We start from the raw sequence: 15,238 nt of genomic DNA, 5'->3' as shown, positions 1-15,238 counted from the left end.
AATTTTTGGGTGAACTATCCCTTTAACTTTAGCATAATCGGTTATGCTAGCATAACAAATTTGAACTTGGATGATTTTAAAACCCACTTCAGGTTTTACATCACCACATTTAAAATGCCTTACATTAACAAATATTAAATCTAAGAAAAAGCAAGTGGTGGCTTTGTAATGCAATGCCAATATGCTCAGCTAAGTTAGCTTTATTATCAAAATACAGCGATCCTCTTTTCCGCTGGTGAACTGAGTTTTGTTTGGGTCAGAGAATAGTCTGCTGGAAGGAATCTGGCAGAGTCTGAACTGACTTTTCTAGTCTGCTGATCCAGTCCAAGTGTAATTAAATAAGCCTTGTTGTGTCATCCCACGCAGTTAAATGTGAACTGGGATTTGGAGAGATTTTAGACTGCAACACAGACACACTGCACAAAAATCAACCTACTTTCTCAATATTTCTCAGCACTTCAGCAGAGTGAAGTGACCAGAAGTATCAACTATCAAAGCTAGTCTGCAATGTGCTGGGTTACTCATATATGCTAAATGGCAATGGTGGGCACAGATCTATAAATCTTAACACAAGAAATAAGCCCATTTAGATGTGCATAATTTGAAATGATAATGTGTGTATGTGAGTCAGTCATATATTGGTTCATTAGTGAAAAATTAATGTGGGTGGACAGTTCAGAGAGAACAGAGCCCACTAATCTTTAGCGCCCAAACTGCACACGTTATGCAATATCTCTTAGTGCCGTAGTGCTACACAGAAGTAACCAAGGAAACAGAGCTGTGGTTGGAGTAGAGCTGACACACTCTGAGGTTTGAGCTGAAGATATTAGGGCTTTAGAGAAACATTGTCTGGGTTTGTGTGTGTACAATCTGCAGGAGCTCATAAGCAATCCTTCTCAGAGACAGGTAACACTTAATTTACGTTAAGTGTTAAGATTAATGTTTGCTTGTCAGTTCACACTGCATGTACTGTTAAACATCCACTCTAAGATGTACACAAAAGCCACATAACATCATATTTTTACCTATAGTTTTAACTATTTGAAGTTCTTCAATTAAAAAAAAATGTCTACACTGGGCACGTCACAACTGCACATCAACTTAGAATGTTCACTGACAAGCCAAATCAACTCAGCGCTAGTTTTCAGCAACAGGAAAACAAAACTTTATTACTAGTAGTTTATTTTCAATTGAAATCCACTTGTATAAAAACAAAAAAAATAATAAATAAAAAAAATATATATACATTTATATAAATAATATTTGGCAATATAGTCAAATAATTTTACATTATTAGCATCGATTCAACTGTGTACAATGACTTTGAAGTAGGGGTGCTCCGACTGATCGGCTACCGATCACAATTGGCCAATAATCACGTTGGGATGATTGATCGGCGGTCTCTATAAAGGGCGATCTCAAAAAAATGATCTTAAGCTGATGACGCTGCCGTGAGAGGTTTGGCACGACATGCAGCGTCACCGTCTCAGTCTCTGTCCGGCACAGGTGAAATAATTATAATAATGAAGGTGAGGTACTCACCTAGTCGTGTCGCGTCTATAAGCGAGCTGCCCGCTGCACAGTTGACACTTGCACAATCGAGGCAGTGACACATCGTCACTAAAGTTTGTGCATTACAGTAGCGGTGTGTCGGCAGCAGTGCAGAGAGGTTTAAAGGGAAAGAGCACTTTTAGATAAAGAAGGCAATAATAGATGGCACTCGTGGAGGTAGGAAAACCAAGTTCTTTATGAACCGCAGGATTGCTTGAAATAAAGATTTCAATGCAAAAGAAAAGGCAGTAGAGCTGACTGTTTCTGTCAATGTTAAGTTTGTGATAACGTAAGAAAAGTAGTTGAAATGTTTTGCCAATTGCTTGAGCAACTTACTATATAAATCTATCATACTATAGTAAATGCAAAAGTAAAAAGCGTTGAATAATGTGTTGCTTATATTTATTGTTTAAACATGTCTGTGAAAGATTGTATTACTGTACTGTGTAAAAAAAGAATTGCAATGCTGAAACAGCATTTTCAGTGACAATGTTTGGATTTGAAACCAAAATAATGGATAAATGTTGTGTTTGTGGTAAACAGCCACGGATCAGTAGTGGACTCCTGTGTGAAAGCTGATTCCCCTCTCACAAGAGACACCTAAGATCGGTATCGGTGATCGGTATCGGCAGATACTGCTTTCTGTGATCGGCCTCAAAAATCCTGATCGGAGCACCCCTACTTTGAAGTAACTCTAAAGTGGCTGAAGCTGCTTCATGGACCAACTACCGCTGGTGGCGCGGTGTTGAGATATACAGTGGGTACGGAAAGTATTCAGACCCCCTTAAATTTTTCACTGGACCAACTACCGCTGGTGGCGCGGTGTTGAGATATATATGCATGTATGTATGTATGTATATATATATATATATACACAGTATATATTAGCGGTGTCAAAAGTAGCACGTTAACGCAGGCGATTATTTTTTCAGTTTAACGCTTTATCCTGATCGGAGCACCCCTACTTTGAAGTAACTCTAAAGTGGCTGAAGCTGCTTCAGCATATAAAAAAAATAAGTGTCTGTCAACTTAAGGAGTGTTACAACTAGGGCTGTGACGGTGGCAGATTTTTACCACCACGGTGGTAATGGACCAACTACCGCTGGTGGCGCGGTGTTGAGATATATATGCATGTATGTATGTATGTATATATATATATATATACACAGTATATATTAGCGGTGTCAAAAGTAGCACGTTAACGCAGGCGATTATTTTTTCAGTTTAACGCTTTAAAAATATTTAAGGCAATTAACGCAGGGGCGGGGTTAGGGTTGGCCACCCCACTCACAACTGCTGCTTCTGTCACTTTTTCTCTTGACAAGTGCATTTATTCAGTTGCAGAATGACTGAGAACGGGAGACGTTTCAGACGAGCGCTCCTCTTCACTTTGGTGCCAGGCGCGAGTCAAGCGAGCATGGAAACGGTACTGTGCTCGAAGCGCGTGCTCTGCAATTGCACGCACAAAGGCGCCGGCGCGCGCTGTAGCCTGTATCCTTTCATATCAAAGCGCGAAATAAACTACGTGCATGCAATGTCGTGGTCAGTTAAATCATGAAGTTACCAAAAAGGCGATTAAAGCTGCCTTAAAACTGTGCATGCATGTAATATATTTTATATGAGTCACATTTAAGAACATGTCTCTGAAATGGTTTTCAAAACTGTCCTGGAGCAGCCCAGCACCGTCTCACTCATCTCACACACCCGATTTAACTCGTCCGCTTGTGTATATTTTAGCACTTCAGTCAGTGAATACGCATCCTGCAAAACACTAAAATAAATATCAAAGAAATAATTCAGTTAAACATGAAGCCTAAATAAGAAAGTTAAAATACACCCTGTCTACAGGACGCGAGCTGTGCGGCGCGACAAAATACTATAAAACTCATTATAAACAGTGATGCTACACTGGATGCGGCATGACACGACATGACAGATCCCCGACAGTAAACTGCCTCGTTCTATTTATGAGGTACTGACACAGAATTCAAATGTCCTGTGTATACACTAGACAGACTCAACCTGTTGCGACGTGGCGGTGTCGCATCCGGTGTAGACACGGTTCACTGTTCCACTACTGCTATTACTTTTATTACACTTGTATACAAAAATTCGTATTATGCTCGTTATAGAGTGCGTGATGTCACTTGCACTACTGCCGGTGGCAGTAGACAACCGTGGTGGCAAGCGACTACCGCGGTGACACGGTTGTCAAGGTCACCGTCACAGCCCTAGTTACAACCCATATAGACATAATGTAAGCTTCACCGCCCTGTTGTTTAATGAAACAAAACTTCTCAGAGGAAGTGAAACAAACACATTCTCGCACAAGGAGAAACAAAAGGTCAACACCATGCAAAAGCTCTCTGCACCTTCTCTTTTTTTTCTTGAAGTATATGACTAATATGTCCTTTTTATTATTGTTTATTACACCATGAGGAGAAGTGTTCACCCCTCTTCTTAAGGCATTTTAACCAGCTCCAGACTCAAAACATCTTCAAACTCTTAAACAGGCTTCTTACACTGTGCTTAATTCTGGGTTATAGGTTACCCAGGGGTAATGAAACCCTGACCTGGTGCAGGGTTTGCATGGCTTTTGCGGTGTTAACCCTGCACTGCAGTGCCAAACTTGCGCAGTGTGAAACAATGTTATGGCTAGATGCTTAGCAACAGACACACAATTATGTGCCTCATATTCACGTGCGTTTGGACAGTCAAAGAAACATCATGCATATAAACAGTCGATTCAGCATTTGAGGGGAAAAATGTCAGATTGTGATGGAAACATGAATTGGAGTGAAAACAAACAAAAAAACATCACAAAGAAACTAATACTTTTATTCAACAAATACGCATTAAATTGCTACAAAATATTTATGTTAAAAAATGCAGTTCTTTTTCTACAGAAATATTAAGAAGCCTAAATGTTTCAGCATTGATGATGATGATAATAATAACAATAGTAATAATAATGATAATAAATATTAGAATGATTTCTGAAGAATCATGTGACATTTAAGACTGGAGTAATGACTGCTGAAAATTCAGCTTTGCCATCAGAGAAATTAATTACATTTTAAAGGGGTCATATGATGCTGCTAAAAAGAACATTATTTTGTATATTTGGTGTAATGAAATGTGTTTATGCAGTTTAAGGTTAAAAAAACACATTATTTTCCACATACTGTACATTATTGTTTCTCCTCTATGCTCTTCTTTATGCACCATGAGCTTGTAACACTCCAAAGAGAAAGGAAAAATTTAAATCGCATCATATGACCCCTTTAAAATATATATTCAAATAGAAAACATTATTTAAACGTTATTTTAAATTACAGCGTTATCGTCCTCTTTTGGAAGACCAAACAAAGTAGTTTCGCTTTCACAACGAAGCACACAGCGCCTTCACGACATGGCGGCGGCAACAACAATACTACAGCGAGAATAAAAGTTACGCTTTCTTTCTTTGCGTGAACATTTGGGCGGCGTTATGCAAATCTTCCCACATCGTGATGTAGACATGTGGGGGCGTGTTAGAACGAGCCATTTTGTAATTTAAAATATATTTCATAATATTACTGTAGCTATCTTTCCATCCAGAACTGCATTCACAAACAGCAGGCTCCAAAAATAAAATAACATGACCATATTTAGTCTGAAGCTTGTAATTTATTGTATACAAAAATTAAGCCTTGTCCTACCACAGCAAATTAAATTTTTCTTTGTGATATTTAGCGCAAGTTAATCAGGAAGTGACGATTTTGTTCTCTTCAACTCACTGGATGGAAATGGTGCTTTAGCTATTTGCAAATGTTTTATGAAATATTCCAGTTTTGTGCATAAGTTTAATTCGTAACTTTGGAAGGAAACAGCTTGTGTTTACCGTATTTTGATCAAATAAATGCAGCCTTGGTAAACAGACACTGAAAAGTCAAGGGTGGGACCCTTTTTTTCAGTAATCTCTGAAATTGTTATCTTATCAGGTCAGATAACAGTGACATTTTATGCTTGGCGTTCCCAAAAAAATAAAAAATAAATAAAATAATCTCACAGAACCTTCACGACACCACATAATTTCTCTTTGATTTTTCATGAAAGGCATTTGACATGTCAGTGGAATGTAATTTTGTCCTTTCCAGAGGATTTAAAGACACAATGCACACATTGTGTGAGGAAGCACCGGAGGAAAATGTGTACAACCAGGTCTGAAGTAACCATTACTCCTCTTGAGTCCTCAAAATCCAGCTGCAACTCAAGCTTGCATCTATAATTCAATCAAAATGGTGTAACCAATCAGAAAATCAGTATTGTCCAATTAATTGGCCATCTCCCATGAGCATGAAGGACTTCTTCTCTTTGTGTCACGCATTCAGTCAATCAGAACTTGTTTGGGGAAGCGTTGCTAATGGAGGAAGCCCTACAGTTGACCGAGCCTAACTGACTGCTACGCCTGGAAAGAACCGGAGAAATGGGTGGTTCCCATAGCAACCCAGGGGAGGAGACTTAAAGTCTGCTGTAGGCCTCATCTTTCAAATGCCCTAATGCAGACAGAAACTGACATTCACCTTGTTTCGACGCATACTGCTCACTGTCAAAACTTGAGTGTTGAAAGCACATTCTGCGGCTTCGGTATTGACGTCTTAACAGTAACTGAGGATACAGTAGCTCAACCCCCTCCATAAAAGAACAACTATGACGAAAATAAAAAAGCTTTTAGGAATGTGATTAGCCAGCATTAACTACTCTGGACTCGTTTCAAGGAGCAATATGAAAGAACTGTGACAAAGTATCTCTTGCCATTTTAAATAGGGTCAAATACTTTGTCTAAAGTGAAAACAAAGAATAAAAAGATGCAAGCAAAATGAACAACAAGGCAATGACAAAGGCTTACATGATATGAAGTAAAGCACTTGATAGCCAGCACAGGGAGTCTGAATTCCTTCCACAACATCACTTCGTCAGTAGCTTAGCAACAGCATTAACAGTGCTGCTGCTTTGAAATCTGTGAGAAGAATTCATAACATGTTCACACCAATTTATTGCTGAATATTAACAAATGTGCCTGAGGAAATGCTGTTTCACAGCTCTTGGTCAAGCCACCTTTTAACTACCAAGATGCAGCAGTTTGCTATTAAGAATCATGATTCAGGAGGGGAATTCCCATTATTCATATTCATATGCTAACACTTGACATTAAATAGCCCCATCATGGCTGATGCGCGCAATCATTACGGCGACTGCATCATAAAACCAGGCCCTGATGAATGAAGAAGTGTTGGCTGTGCAAATGAAGTCGATTAATAGACTATGGATCACTGTAGCAACACTTCCTGGACTCTGCAAGGGGTCTCTTGTGTGTACGACAACACCGTGGGACACGGACTCTTGCAATAAAACAGCATTTAATGGTGAAACATAATTATACCCACAGTGGCAACAACTCTAGCAGGTGGTTAGAATATAAGAAAGGCATGAGGAATGGTTTCAAAATGTAAATAAGGCTATGTCATGCTCATGATATAAGAACTGTTAAATTAGGACATATAAACATTGTGAAATAAAAAAACACTCATGCCTCACAGGATTCAATTTTATTAAGCTGAATATTATAAATCTCAATCTGTCAAAGGTGTGGCACCAAAAGTAGCCAGGTTACTATGTACACATATTTAATTGTGTATAAACACTTGCCAACGCAAGCCACCAGCTGCATGATGCATTAACTCTCCTCTGTATCCAAGCTCACAGCATTCTCCTGTTGACCAGGTTTCTGTTAATCACAGGAAACAAGAACCAGACACAAGCAAGAAGGTCTATAATGCCTGGAGAAATCCATCCGTTAGCATTATCATTCATCTGTGGTAGGTGCTCAGCTGGCACAGGAAGCACATTTGTAAATGCTGGAAATGCCATGGGACTTTACACTCTGAAGCCACAAGTGAGGAAAATGATGTGCTGACGATGTTGATTGGTTAATGGTACTGGAAAAATGCATAGTTACAAATTTGCTTACTAGTGACTCACACTATCACTGAGAGCTGTGATGTGAAGTCTCTTTTAACATTTTAAGAAAATTAGGCAAAAATGATCTCACGAGTAAAATGTCGACTAGGGTTGTGCCGATAGACGATATTATCATGTATCGACGATAGTCAGAGATATCGCCTGTGGCTGATGTCTTTGACGGTATCAAGATGATGATGATGATTATTATTATTTATATTATTATGATGATGATGATTATTATCATCATCATCATCACCATTAGACTAGTATTATTATCCAATTAATATTAGGGCTTATTTGTTCCATCATATTTCTTTTTACATTGTTTACATTTTACACTGTGCATTAACTCATGCTAGACTGAAGTCAATGATGGTGTTCTTTTGATAATATAATGCTCTTTGCTTGTTTTCTGTAGCTGCTGTTTGAATAATATATATAATGTATATTATTATTACAATATAATATTATAATATATATAAAAATTATATATTTTTATATGTAAAAATATATAATGTATAGTTAATTGATTACACTAATATAAGGCTGCTTTCAGTCTTACCCTGGAGTTGGTTCACTCTCTGGCTATTAAACTAAGTAAATTTTTACCGATGGAAATATGTTAGAAACGATGCATCGCGATACAAATGCCGACTTGTAGCCAATGCACATTTTTTAAACCGATGCATCGCATCATTCACTTTTTAATGCCGAATCGAGCGAATCGGGGAATCTTCCCATCCCTAGTAGGGATGCAATGGCATTACTACTCTAGCTGAAAACAATAATCCAAGAGCTATTGAATCTTTTGGTCAATAACTGATGAATTAACTGGTAAAATTCTTACTACTTTTCTAAATTACAAATAATGACTAAAAATCGACCATTTTAACTGCTACAAGTGAATATTTATTTTGAAAAACACTAGAACAAGGCTAAGATGAAGGCAAATGTAATCTATGTAATGTAAATATATGATAAGCAAGCATGCATACTTAATTGAATGAATTCATTTTTAAAAATGTAAATGTAAAAAAATTGGCCTGTAACTATTATGCATGGCATCTTTTTTTGTGTGCAAGAAACATATAAATTGCATTTTGGCAGATCTTACACATCTGCTTTTGAATGGCCATAAATTGAGAAAGACAATGTATGCCCACAGAATGCCTGGTTTCATGCTAACTAGACAATCCTTGAAGCCTTTGACTTGCCCAATTCTTCTGTCTTTTAGTTCAAGTTAATTTACCACAACAAGTTTAAAATTTGAATGTGCCATGTTTTTGTCAATGACTAACAATGGCTCTTTATTGGCACTGATTAACATGCTGTGGTCAGATGTGGTTGGTTTAACCTTTGTACTATCCAGGAAGCCCAGTTAAGATGGTTAGTTTTGGATGCAGGGGGGGGGGGGTGGGGGGGGTCATTTTCATGCCAAACAGAAAATGACAGACAGGGAAAAAACCTCTAACTATCACTCATGTCTTACACATGCTTCACTGGTCAAGGCTAATACTTCACAGCAGGATTGACTTACAGTGTACCATGACCCTCCCGGCACGCTCACTCACAAATGCTCTTGATCTCATACACATTCTCACACTCTCACCCCCACAGATCTCATTAGGCTTCACAAGAGACACCCAAACTTCACCCACTGAACACACAGACGGATGAGTAGCTACATTTACTAGAGCACTCAGAATGACGCGATGTGTCATTCCACCAGATATCTTCAGCATGATATATAGGTCTACAGTGACATCCAAAGTGATAAAAATTAAGAAATACTAGACCTATAAGATGTCTCAGATTGTTCTATATTATTAATTATTATTATATAAAATAAATAAATTAGCTTTTATATATATATATAATATTTTATACATATACAATACACACACATGCATACTAGTGGTGTGCCATATCATACCATCCAGGATAATACCGGTATCAATTTTTACATGATAAAAAAGTGTCATACCGCGATATCAATGATATAGCAACGCAATGACATATGGTGGATATACGTTCCCTAGCGCACACAACAACAACACCACAAACCCAATAGGTGTGTTCGACTTGAAGCAGCGCTGCGCAGACTGATCGGTGAATGACATCAAAGTATCACGAGAGCGGTTCTAGAGCATATTCGAGCATATTCGTAAAAAATAGGCGAGGCGCATATCTTTAGCGAAGCCGGGATGCTTCTGAAACGTGCTGCGGCGCCGCTGGTGTAAACACAAGTATTGACTAGAGTGGCCACGTCGGAGCCATAACGCACAGACACGTGCAGTGTAAAAAGTTAAATAAGGGGTAAGTCACACTCGCGGTATTTTGCTGTCATACACCGATCGGTCTGCTTCAAGTTGAAAACACAGCTGCTGCTGCCACCTTATGACAATAGATTTACACTTTGAATTAGGTAGTTTGTCATCGATGATAGTAGCTCATTGGAAAAGGATGTAAATGTCCTTCATTTTGTTTACACTAATAAATGCTGCTGCCTGCCAGCTGCAATCACCAATAAAATGTTTTTCCATGTTTTTTTTTTCTCTATATAGTCATAAATATCGTTATCGCAAATATTCTTGAAATATCGTGACATCATTTTGAGGCTATATCGCCCACCCCTAACGCATACATACATATATTAGGGCTACAAAATGATTAATCGCAATCAAAATAAAAGTTTGTTTACATACTATATGTGTTAGTACTGTGTATTTTTTATATTATGCATATAGAAATACACACACATAGTGTACATGTATATATTAAGGAAAATATGTTTGATTTATAAAAGAGAGATAATAATAGATTATAGATTAAGATAGATAGATAGATAGATAGATAGATAGATAGATAGATAGATAGGTAGATAGGGTTCAAAATAGGAACGGTTAAACTTACAGTTCGGTTTATATCACGGTTTCGATACGGTTCGGTATGTTCTATGTTTAGGGAAAAACTATACTGTCAAATAAAAATAAAGAAAATAAGATTAATCTAACTATAAGCAACAGCACAAATAAATACAATAGAGTAAAGATACAAATAAAAAAACTGATTTTCAGTTTTTTTTTAGGTAGATCTAACAGTTTTCAGGTACAGAAATTGAATAAAGTAATGAAATGTAAAACAGCATTGCATATTTGTATCTGTATAAATTAAAGATTAATATTTATTAAACTTACAAAAGCTGTTCAATCAAGAGCAGTGAGTGATTTCTTTGTTGTTGCTGTTTGATTAATATTAAGAAAGTGCTGTCACTTTAAGAGAATGCACTGATCCAGTGCACTGATACAGTACGTTCAGCCGGCTATGTCTGCTATAGGATACTTAACAAGATGGGCATTTTGACAATTTTTGTGTGAACTTGTCCATTTAAACAATACTTTAGAGAAAGCTTAATATTTTATATTTAGCTTAATACGCACAAATCTTCTCACTGCGCGCGCGAGTTTGAGTCCTCTGGCTCTTAAATATCAGCACCCGGGTGATGACGGAATAAATGCTCATATTCCAGCATAAGGCATTCGCATTGAACAAGAGTGAATGGTTTGTCCACGTTTTTTTTTTTCCATTGCCGTTGTTGTAATGTATTGGGAAGCCAGAATGCGCATCCATCAACAGAAACATACATTAGCCAAACCCTGTTTGTTTTACGTGTTATATATAGCAAACCATATTACAGATGCATTGTCAGACTTAAGTTGAACCGCGGTCCTAGCGCATGCCGAACCGTGTGTGGAGAACCATACGGTTCGATTTTTTTCCGCAAACCGTTCCACCCCTAATAGATAGATAGATAGATGGATCTGGCATGCACTAATCACTACGGTTGTTGGGCAAAAAAAAAGTTAATATCCCACACTGGTCAAACCTCAGCACCAGCACCCTCTGACACATTTCACAGGGGCACAAATATAGGTCAACAACAAACAACTTGCATATTTTGCATATCACTACACGGGGTGGGGAAATTGTTAAAGTGGTGCTCCTAAAAATTGTTTGGGATTTCAGCTTTTTGGAGGAGTCTCATTAACATCAGGGTCCGGCTAATAAGTTCTCTGGAGCACACTCTTCAAAACTACACCATCAGAAGCACTGCCTCTTGAAGTGATAGCGAGATCCAGCAAAAAGCTGCTCCTCCCCTTTCACACACACAGCCAGAGCAAACAGACACAAAGGGGAACCAATTAGTGGCAGGACAGACCGGGAGCAGCCAAGCTTATAGTCAGTCTAAGAGACTTAATGCAATAGAGGAACACGGATATCAGTGAACTGAAAAACGAGATGAGCCCCTTATTGGTTGGGAATTCATCTTCTCTTTTAGCATTAGTGCTATAGCTGATGCTCATCTTCTGAGAGTGGGCTAAAAATGATCCATACTGCATGAAACAGACAGACAGGCAGACTCCTGTTCAAAAGTTGTTCAGTGATGTTTGATGTACTTTAAATATTGTAAAGCACCTCTAGTTTTAAGTGAGTGTGAAACTTAAGTGTTTATATGTTTAGCTATATTTCAATTAACAATCATTTTTAATAGTTTTAGTTAACAATAATAATCCTGATGTGGAGGAATTTGGGAAACACATCTGAAATTTTAGTCCAGTGGCACTATTGGAGTAAAAACGACACACTTCACCTTTTAGTTACGGCAGCTCATCGTGTTAATCCATGAAAAGCAATGCCAGCCAAGTCCCTCCGCTTCAAATTTAGCCAACAGACCACTTGCTCCTCCTACTCTGAGGAGGACCACCCGGAGCAGTTCCCATCAGAATAAAGAAACCTCCTAACTTAAGAGCGTCCATGGGCTGGAGCCTCAGAAGCCCCATGAAGAGAGAATGTGTGTTTTTAACCTTACAGCCCGAGTAGCACGCAAGCACCGTCTGATGCAGGGTTATTTAATGCTTCAGTGCTGGGGGGTACGTTTTACCATTCTGATCATTTTGAGGCATCAAAGCTAAGCACTGAATATTGGTGAGGAGGGTAAAAAAAATTAACGGCTGAATTGAGAACAGTGAATAGTGTTGATTCTGAGGTTTTGTTCTGTGGGGGATGGAAGGGGGTACTTAAAATGTGCTGGTGGGCTTCACTGATTGGTGGTCCCATTGTTTGATTTCAGACTCTTTATTTTGTACGCAGAGTCGTAGATTCTTTCAACAAGCTTCAATCCATTCATTGCTTAATGTCAATAGTGGGATTGGTAAATCATGATAGTCATATAGTCGTCATGGAGAGACCATAATATTCAAATGTTTTGTCTTCAGTACTATTCAAATAATTTAGAATATGTAAAATGCCATATTACACGTGAATAAAAATTACAGCATTAACACATAATACTCATCAAAATTATTTAAAGCGTGTCTTCAATTAAACATTCAAATTACACTGATTACAATTAAGAAAGGGACAGATCATGCATATTTAAATAGTTAAAACATGTAACTGTCAATTAAAACCTGTCCAGACTTAAACATGAACTCAATACTCCTGAATGTGCAAATTAACAGTATTTTACAAATAACCAATCTCAGATGCAAGAATCCCTAAGTGAAAAATAACCCTGCTTCCTACCTTCTCTTTAACAAAAGCAGTTAAATTCAGCAATAACTGGAGTAAGCTAGTCAGCTTTGCAGTCATTGAGTCAATTGTATAATCAGAACGACCGAAAGATGCTGTCATCCCTCATGACATCTTCAACATTCGATTCAAAGTCCCCTCAGTACGTTTACGCATTATGCAATCCATTTCATTGAGCGTGAGCGATGCATCGGCATCCTATAGACTGTTATGTGAGCACGAACGCATAAAATAGTTTTCTTATAAACAAAAGAGCCCGATTTCCCACAATCCCATCTGCGTGGTGATTGATCGCCCACACATACAGCAGTCAATGGGAATCCAAGAAACTGCATTCTCATGAAAACCAGTTCAAACGAACATCTATCTTCAAACCACCAATGATGAACGGTTACATATAATATTACACAGCTGATATTTCCAGACTCAAAAGGACCACCACATACTCACTGTGTTAATGCAATGCGTAAAGGGGCGGTCATACTAAATTTTGAGTGTGTGAAATTTCGTTTTTCTTTAAACATGAACTCAACATATAAATCCCAAATGTTAAAAAAAAAATACAATTTGCTTAACTTCTTGCAAGCATATAAACAGAAGTGAATAAAATGAAAAGTACAGTGAGACTGATACCCTGCAAATTGAAATCAATTGATGACTGGATGTCTTTAACAGCCAAATTATGTAAAAATGTAATTATCGTGGCATCTCAGCATAGCAGACTAACCCGATTTATCATGATCAGTCTGTCAAGTGGGACTCCCAGAAGAGAAATCTACACAGCAGACCTTCACAGCCATCTGAACCCCATTAATCAATAAATGCCATTGAAGATCATTACAACTAGGAATGCATGAACATCTGTCTAGAGTGAAACCAGTGATATTCCCGACTGAAGGAGGGTTTGGGACACCCAATAATGAGTTGAGACCACCCTGGCAACAACTCCTCCCTTTCTTTCAGGGTGAAGAGTACTGTGGAGGTACCATGGTACAGTGATTGTGATTAAAGATATATACCACAGTACTAAATGGTACCTGCATGGCAGCTTAAGCTAAATCAAAGAATACCATAGTATTACCATGCCATGACAACCTAGGGTAATAACATGTTTCTTCTAGGTACTTTTAGTAGTTCAGCTCACCCCAAGAGACATACGCACCACCTTATATCTTAAAGCTAACTTATGCATGCAGATTGAACAACATTAGATGGTGTATTCAATGCTACACTCTTCAAAAATGGAATATAGGGTTCCAAGACGAACCTTTAACATCCATGGAACATTTCCATTACATAAACGGTTCTTTATGGAAAAAAGTCAGTTTATTAAAATGTTATTTTAAGAATTGCTCACTGAAAGGTTCTTTCTGGATCCCAAAATAGTCCCTCTATGGCATTACTGTGAAAAACCTCCTTTCTGAAGTTAATCACAATAATATAGCTGTGTAAGAAATATATAAAGTGAATTCAGGTAAATTGGTAGAATTCATGCCATTCAGATGAGTGGAAAAAATGTCCCACTTAACCTGAAATCGCCCCTGTGTATATAGCTAACTCATCCAAAACAACTAACTGGACGAAATAAATATCACCTCACGCCCAAAATCTGCTGAAACCCATCACCTACCTCCCGAGCTCGTCTCCAATCTCGTAAATGAAAGGTTTCTAAAAATATAATTTATGCATTGATTAAAATAAATAGCCTACCTATAATATTTTATAATCTCTATTATGATATTTTATTTTAAAGCACTTTTTTCTATAATGGCTGACTATTTGCAGATTGTGAGATTGACTATGATACACTAGCACCATCTACTGGAACAGATATGGCCTACAATGCAGGTGCTGCTGATCTCCATGGGCAAAGGCTGTTAAAGTAAAACCACTCGATACGCCCCAAAAAAATAGGCTACTACACTTTTACTACAATAAAACCATGGGTAATTTTGCGTAAGAGACATATATAAACGTGCTCTAATAATATTTGAGATTTTATCGCATACACTGGTCTTATTAGACTTCCCCCCCCAGTTTATCAGACACTTTTTACCACACGCACACACACAAAAACAGTGTGTTGAAA

General features: G+C 37.9%; 1 protein-coding gene across 1 annotated transcript in view; it reads right to left on the bottom strand.

Moving 5' to 3' along the window:
- LOC107557602 (death-associated protein kinase 1-like) overlaps positions 1–15,014 on the bottom strand; it is a 79,588-nt gene extending 64,574 nt beyond the window's left edge. The window contains exons 1-2 of the mRNA XM_016241081.1: positions 14,991–15,014; positions 14,780–14,817 (exon numbers count right to left, since the gene is read on the bottom strand). Coding sequence (XP_016096567.1) covers positions 14,780–14,817; positions 14,991–15,014 — 62 coding nt within the window. The remainder of the gene's footprint in view (positions 1–14,779; positions 14,818–14,990) is intronic.
- Between the last annotated feature and the right edge of the window lie 224 nt (positions 15,015–15,238).

This window comes from Sinocyclocheilus grahami, unplaced genomic scaffold (genome assembly GCF_001515645.1).
Source record: "Sinocyclocheilus grahami isolate Dianchi unplaced genomic scaffold, SAMN03320097.WGS_v1.1 scaffold611.1, whole genome shotgun sequence".
Lineage (NCBI taxonomy): Eukaryota > Metazoa > Chordata > Actinopteri > Cypriniformes > Cyprinidae > Sinocyclocheilus > Sinocyclocheilus grahami.
This window is presented reverse-complemented; position numbering and strand designations above follow the sequence as displayed.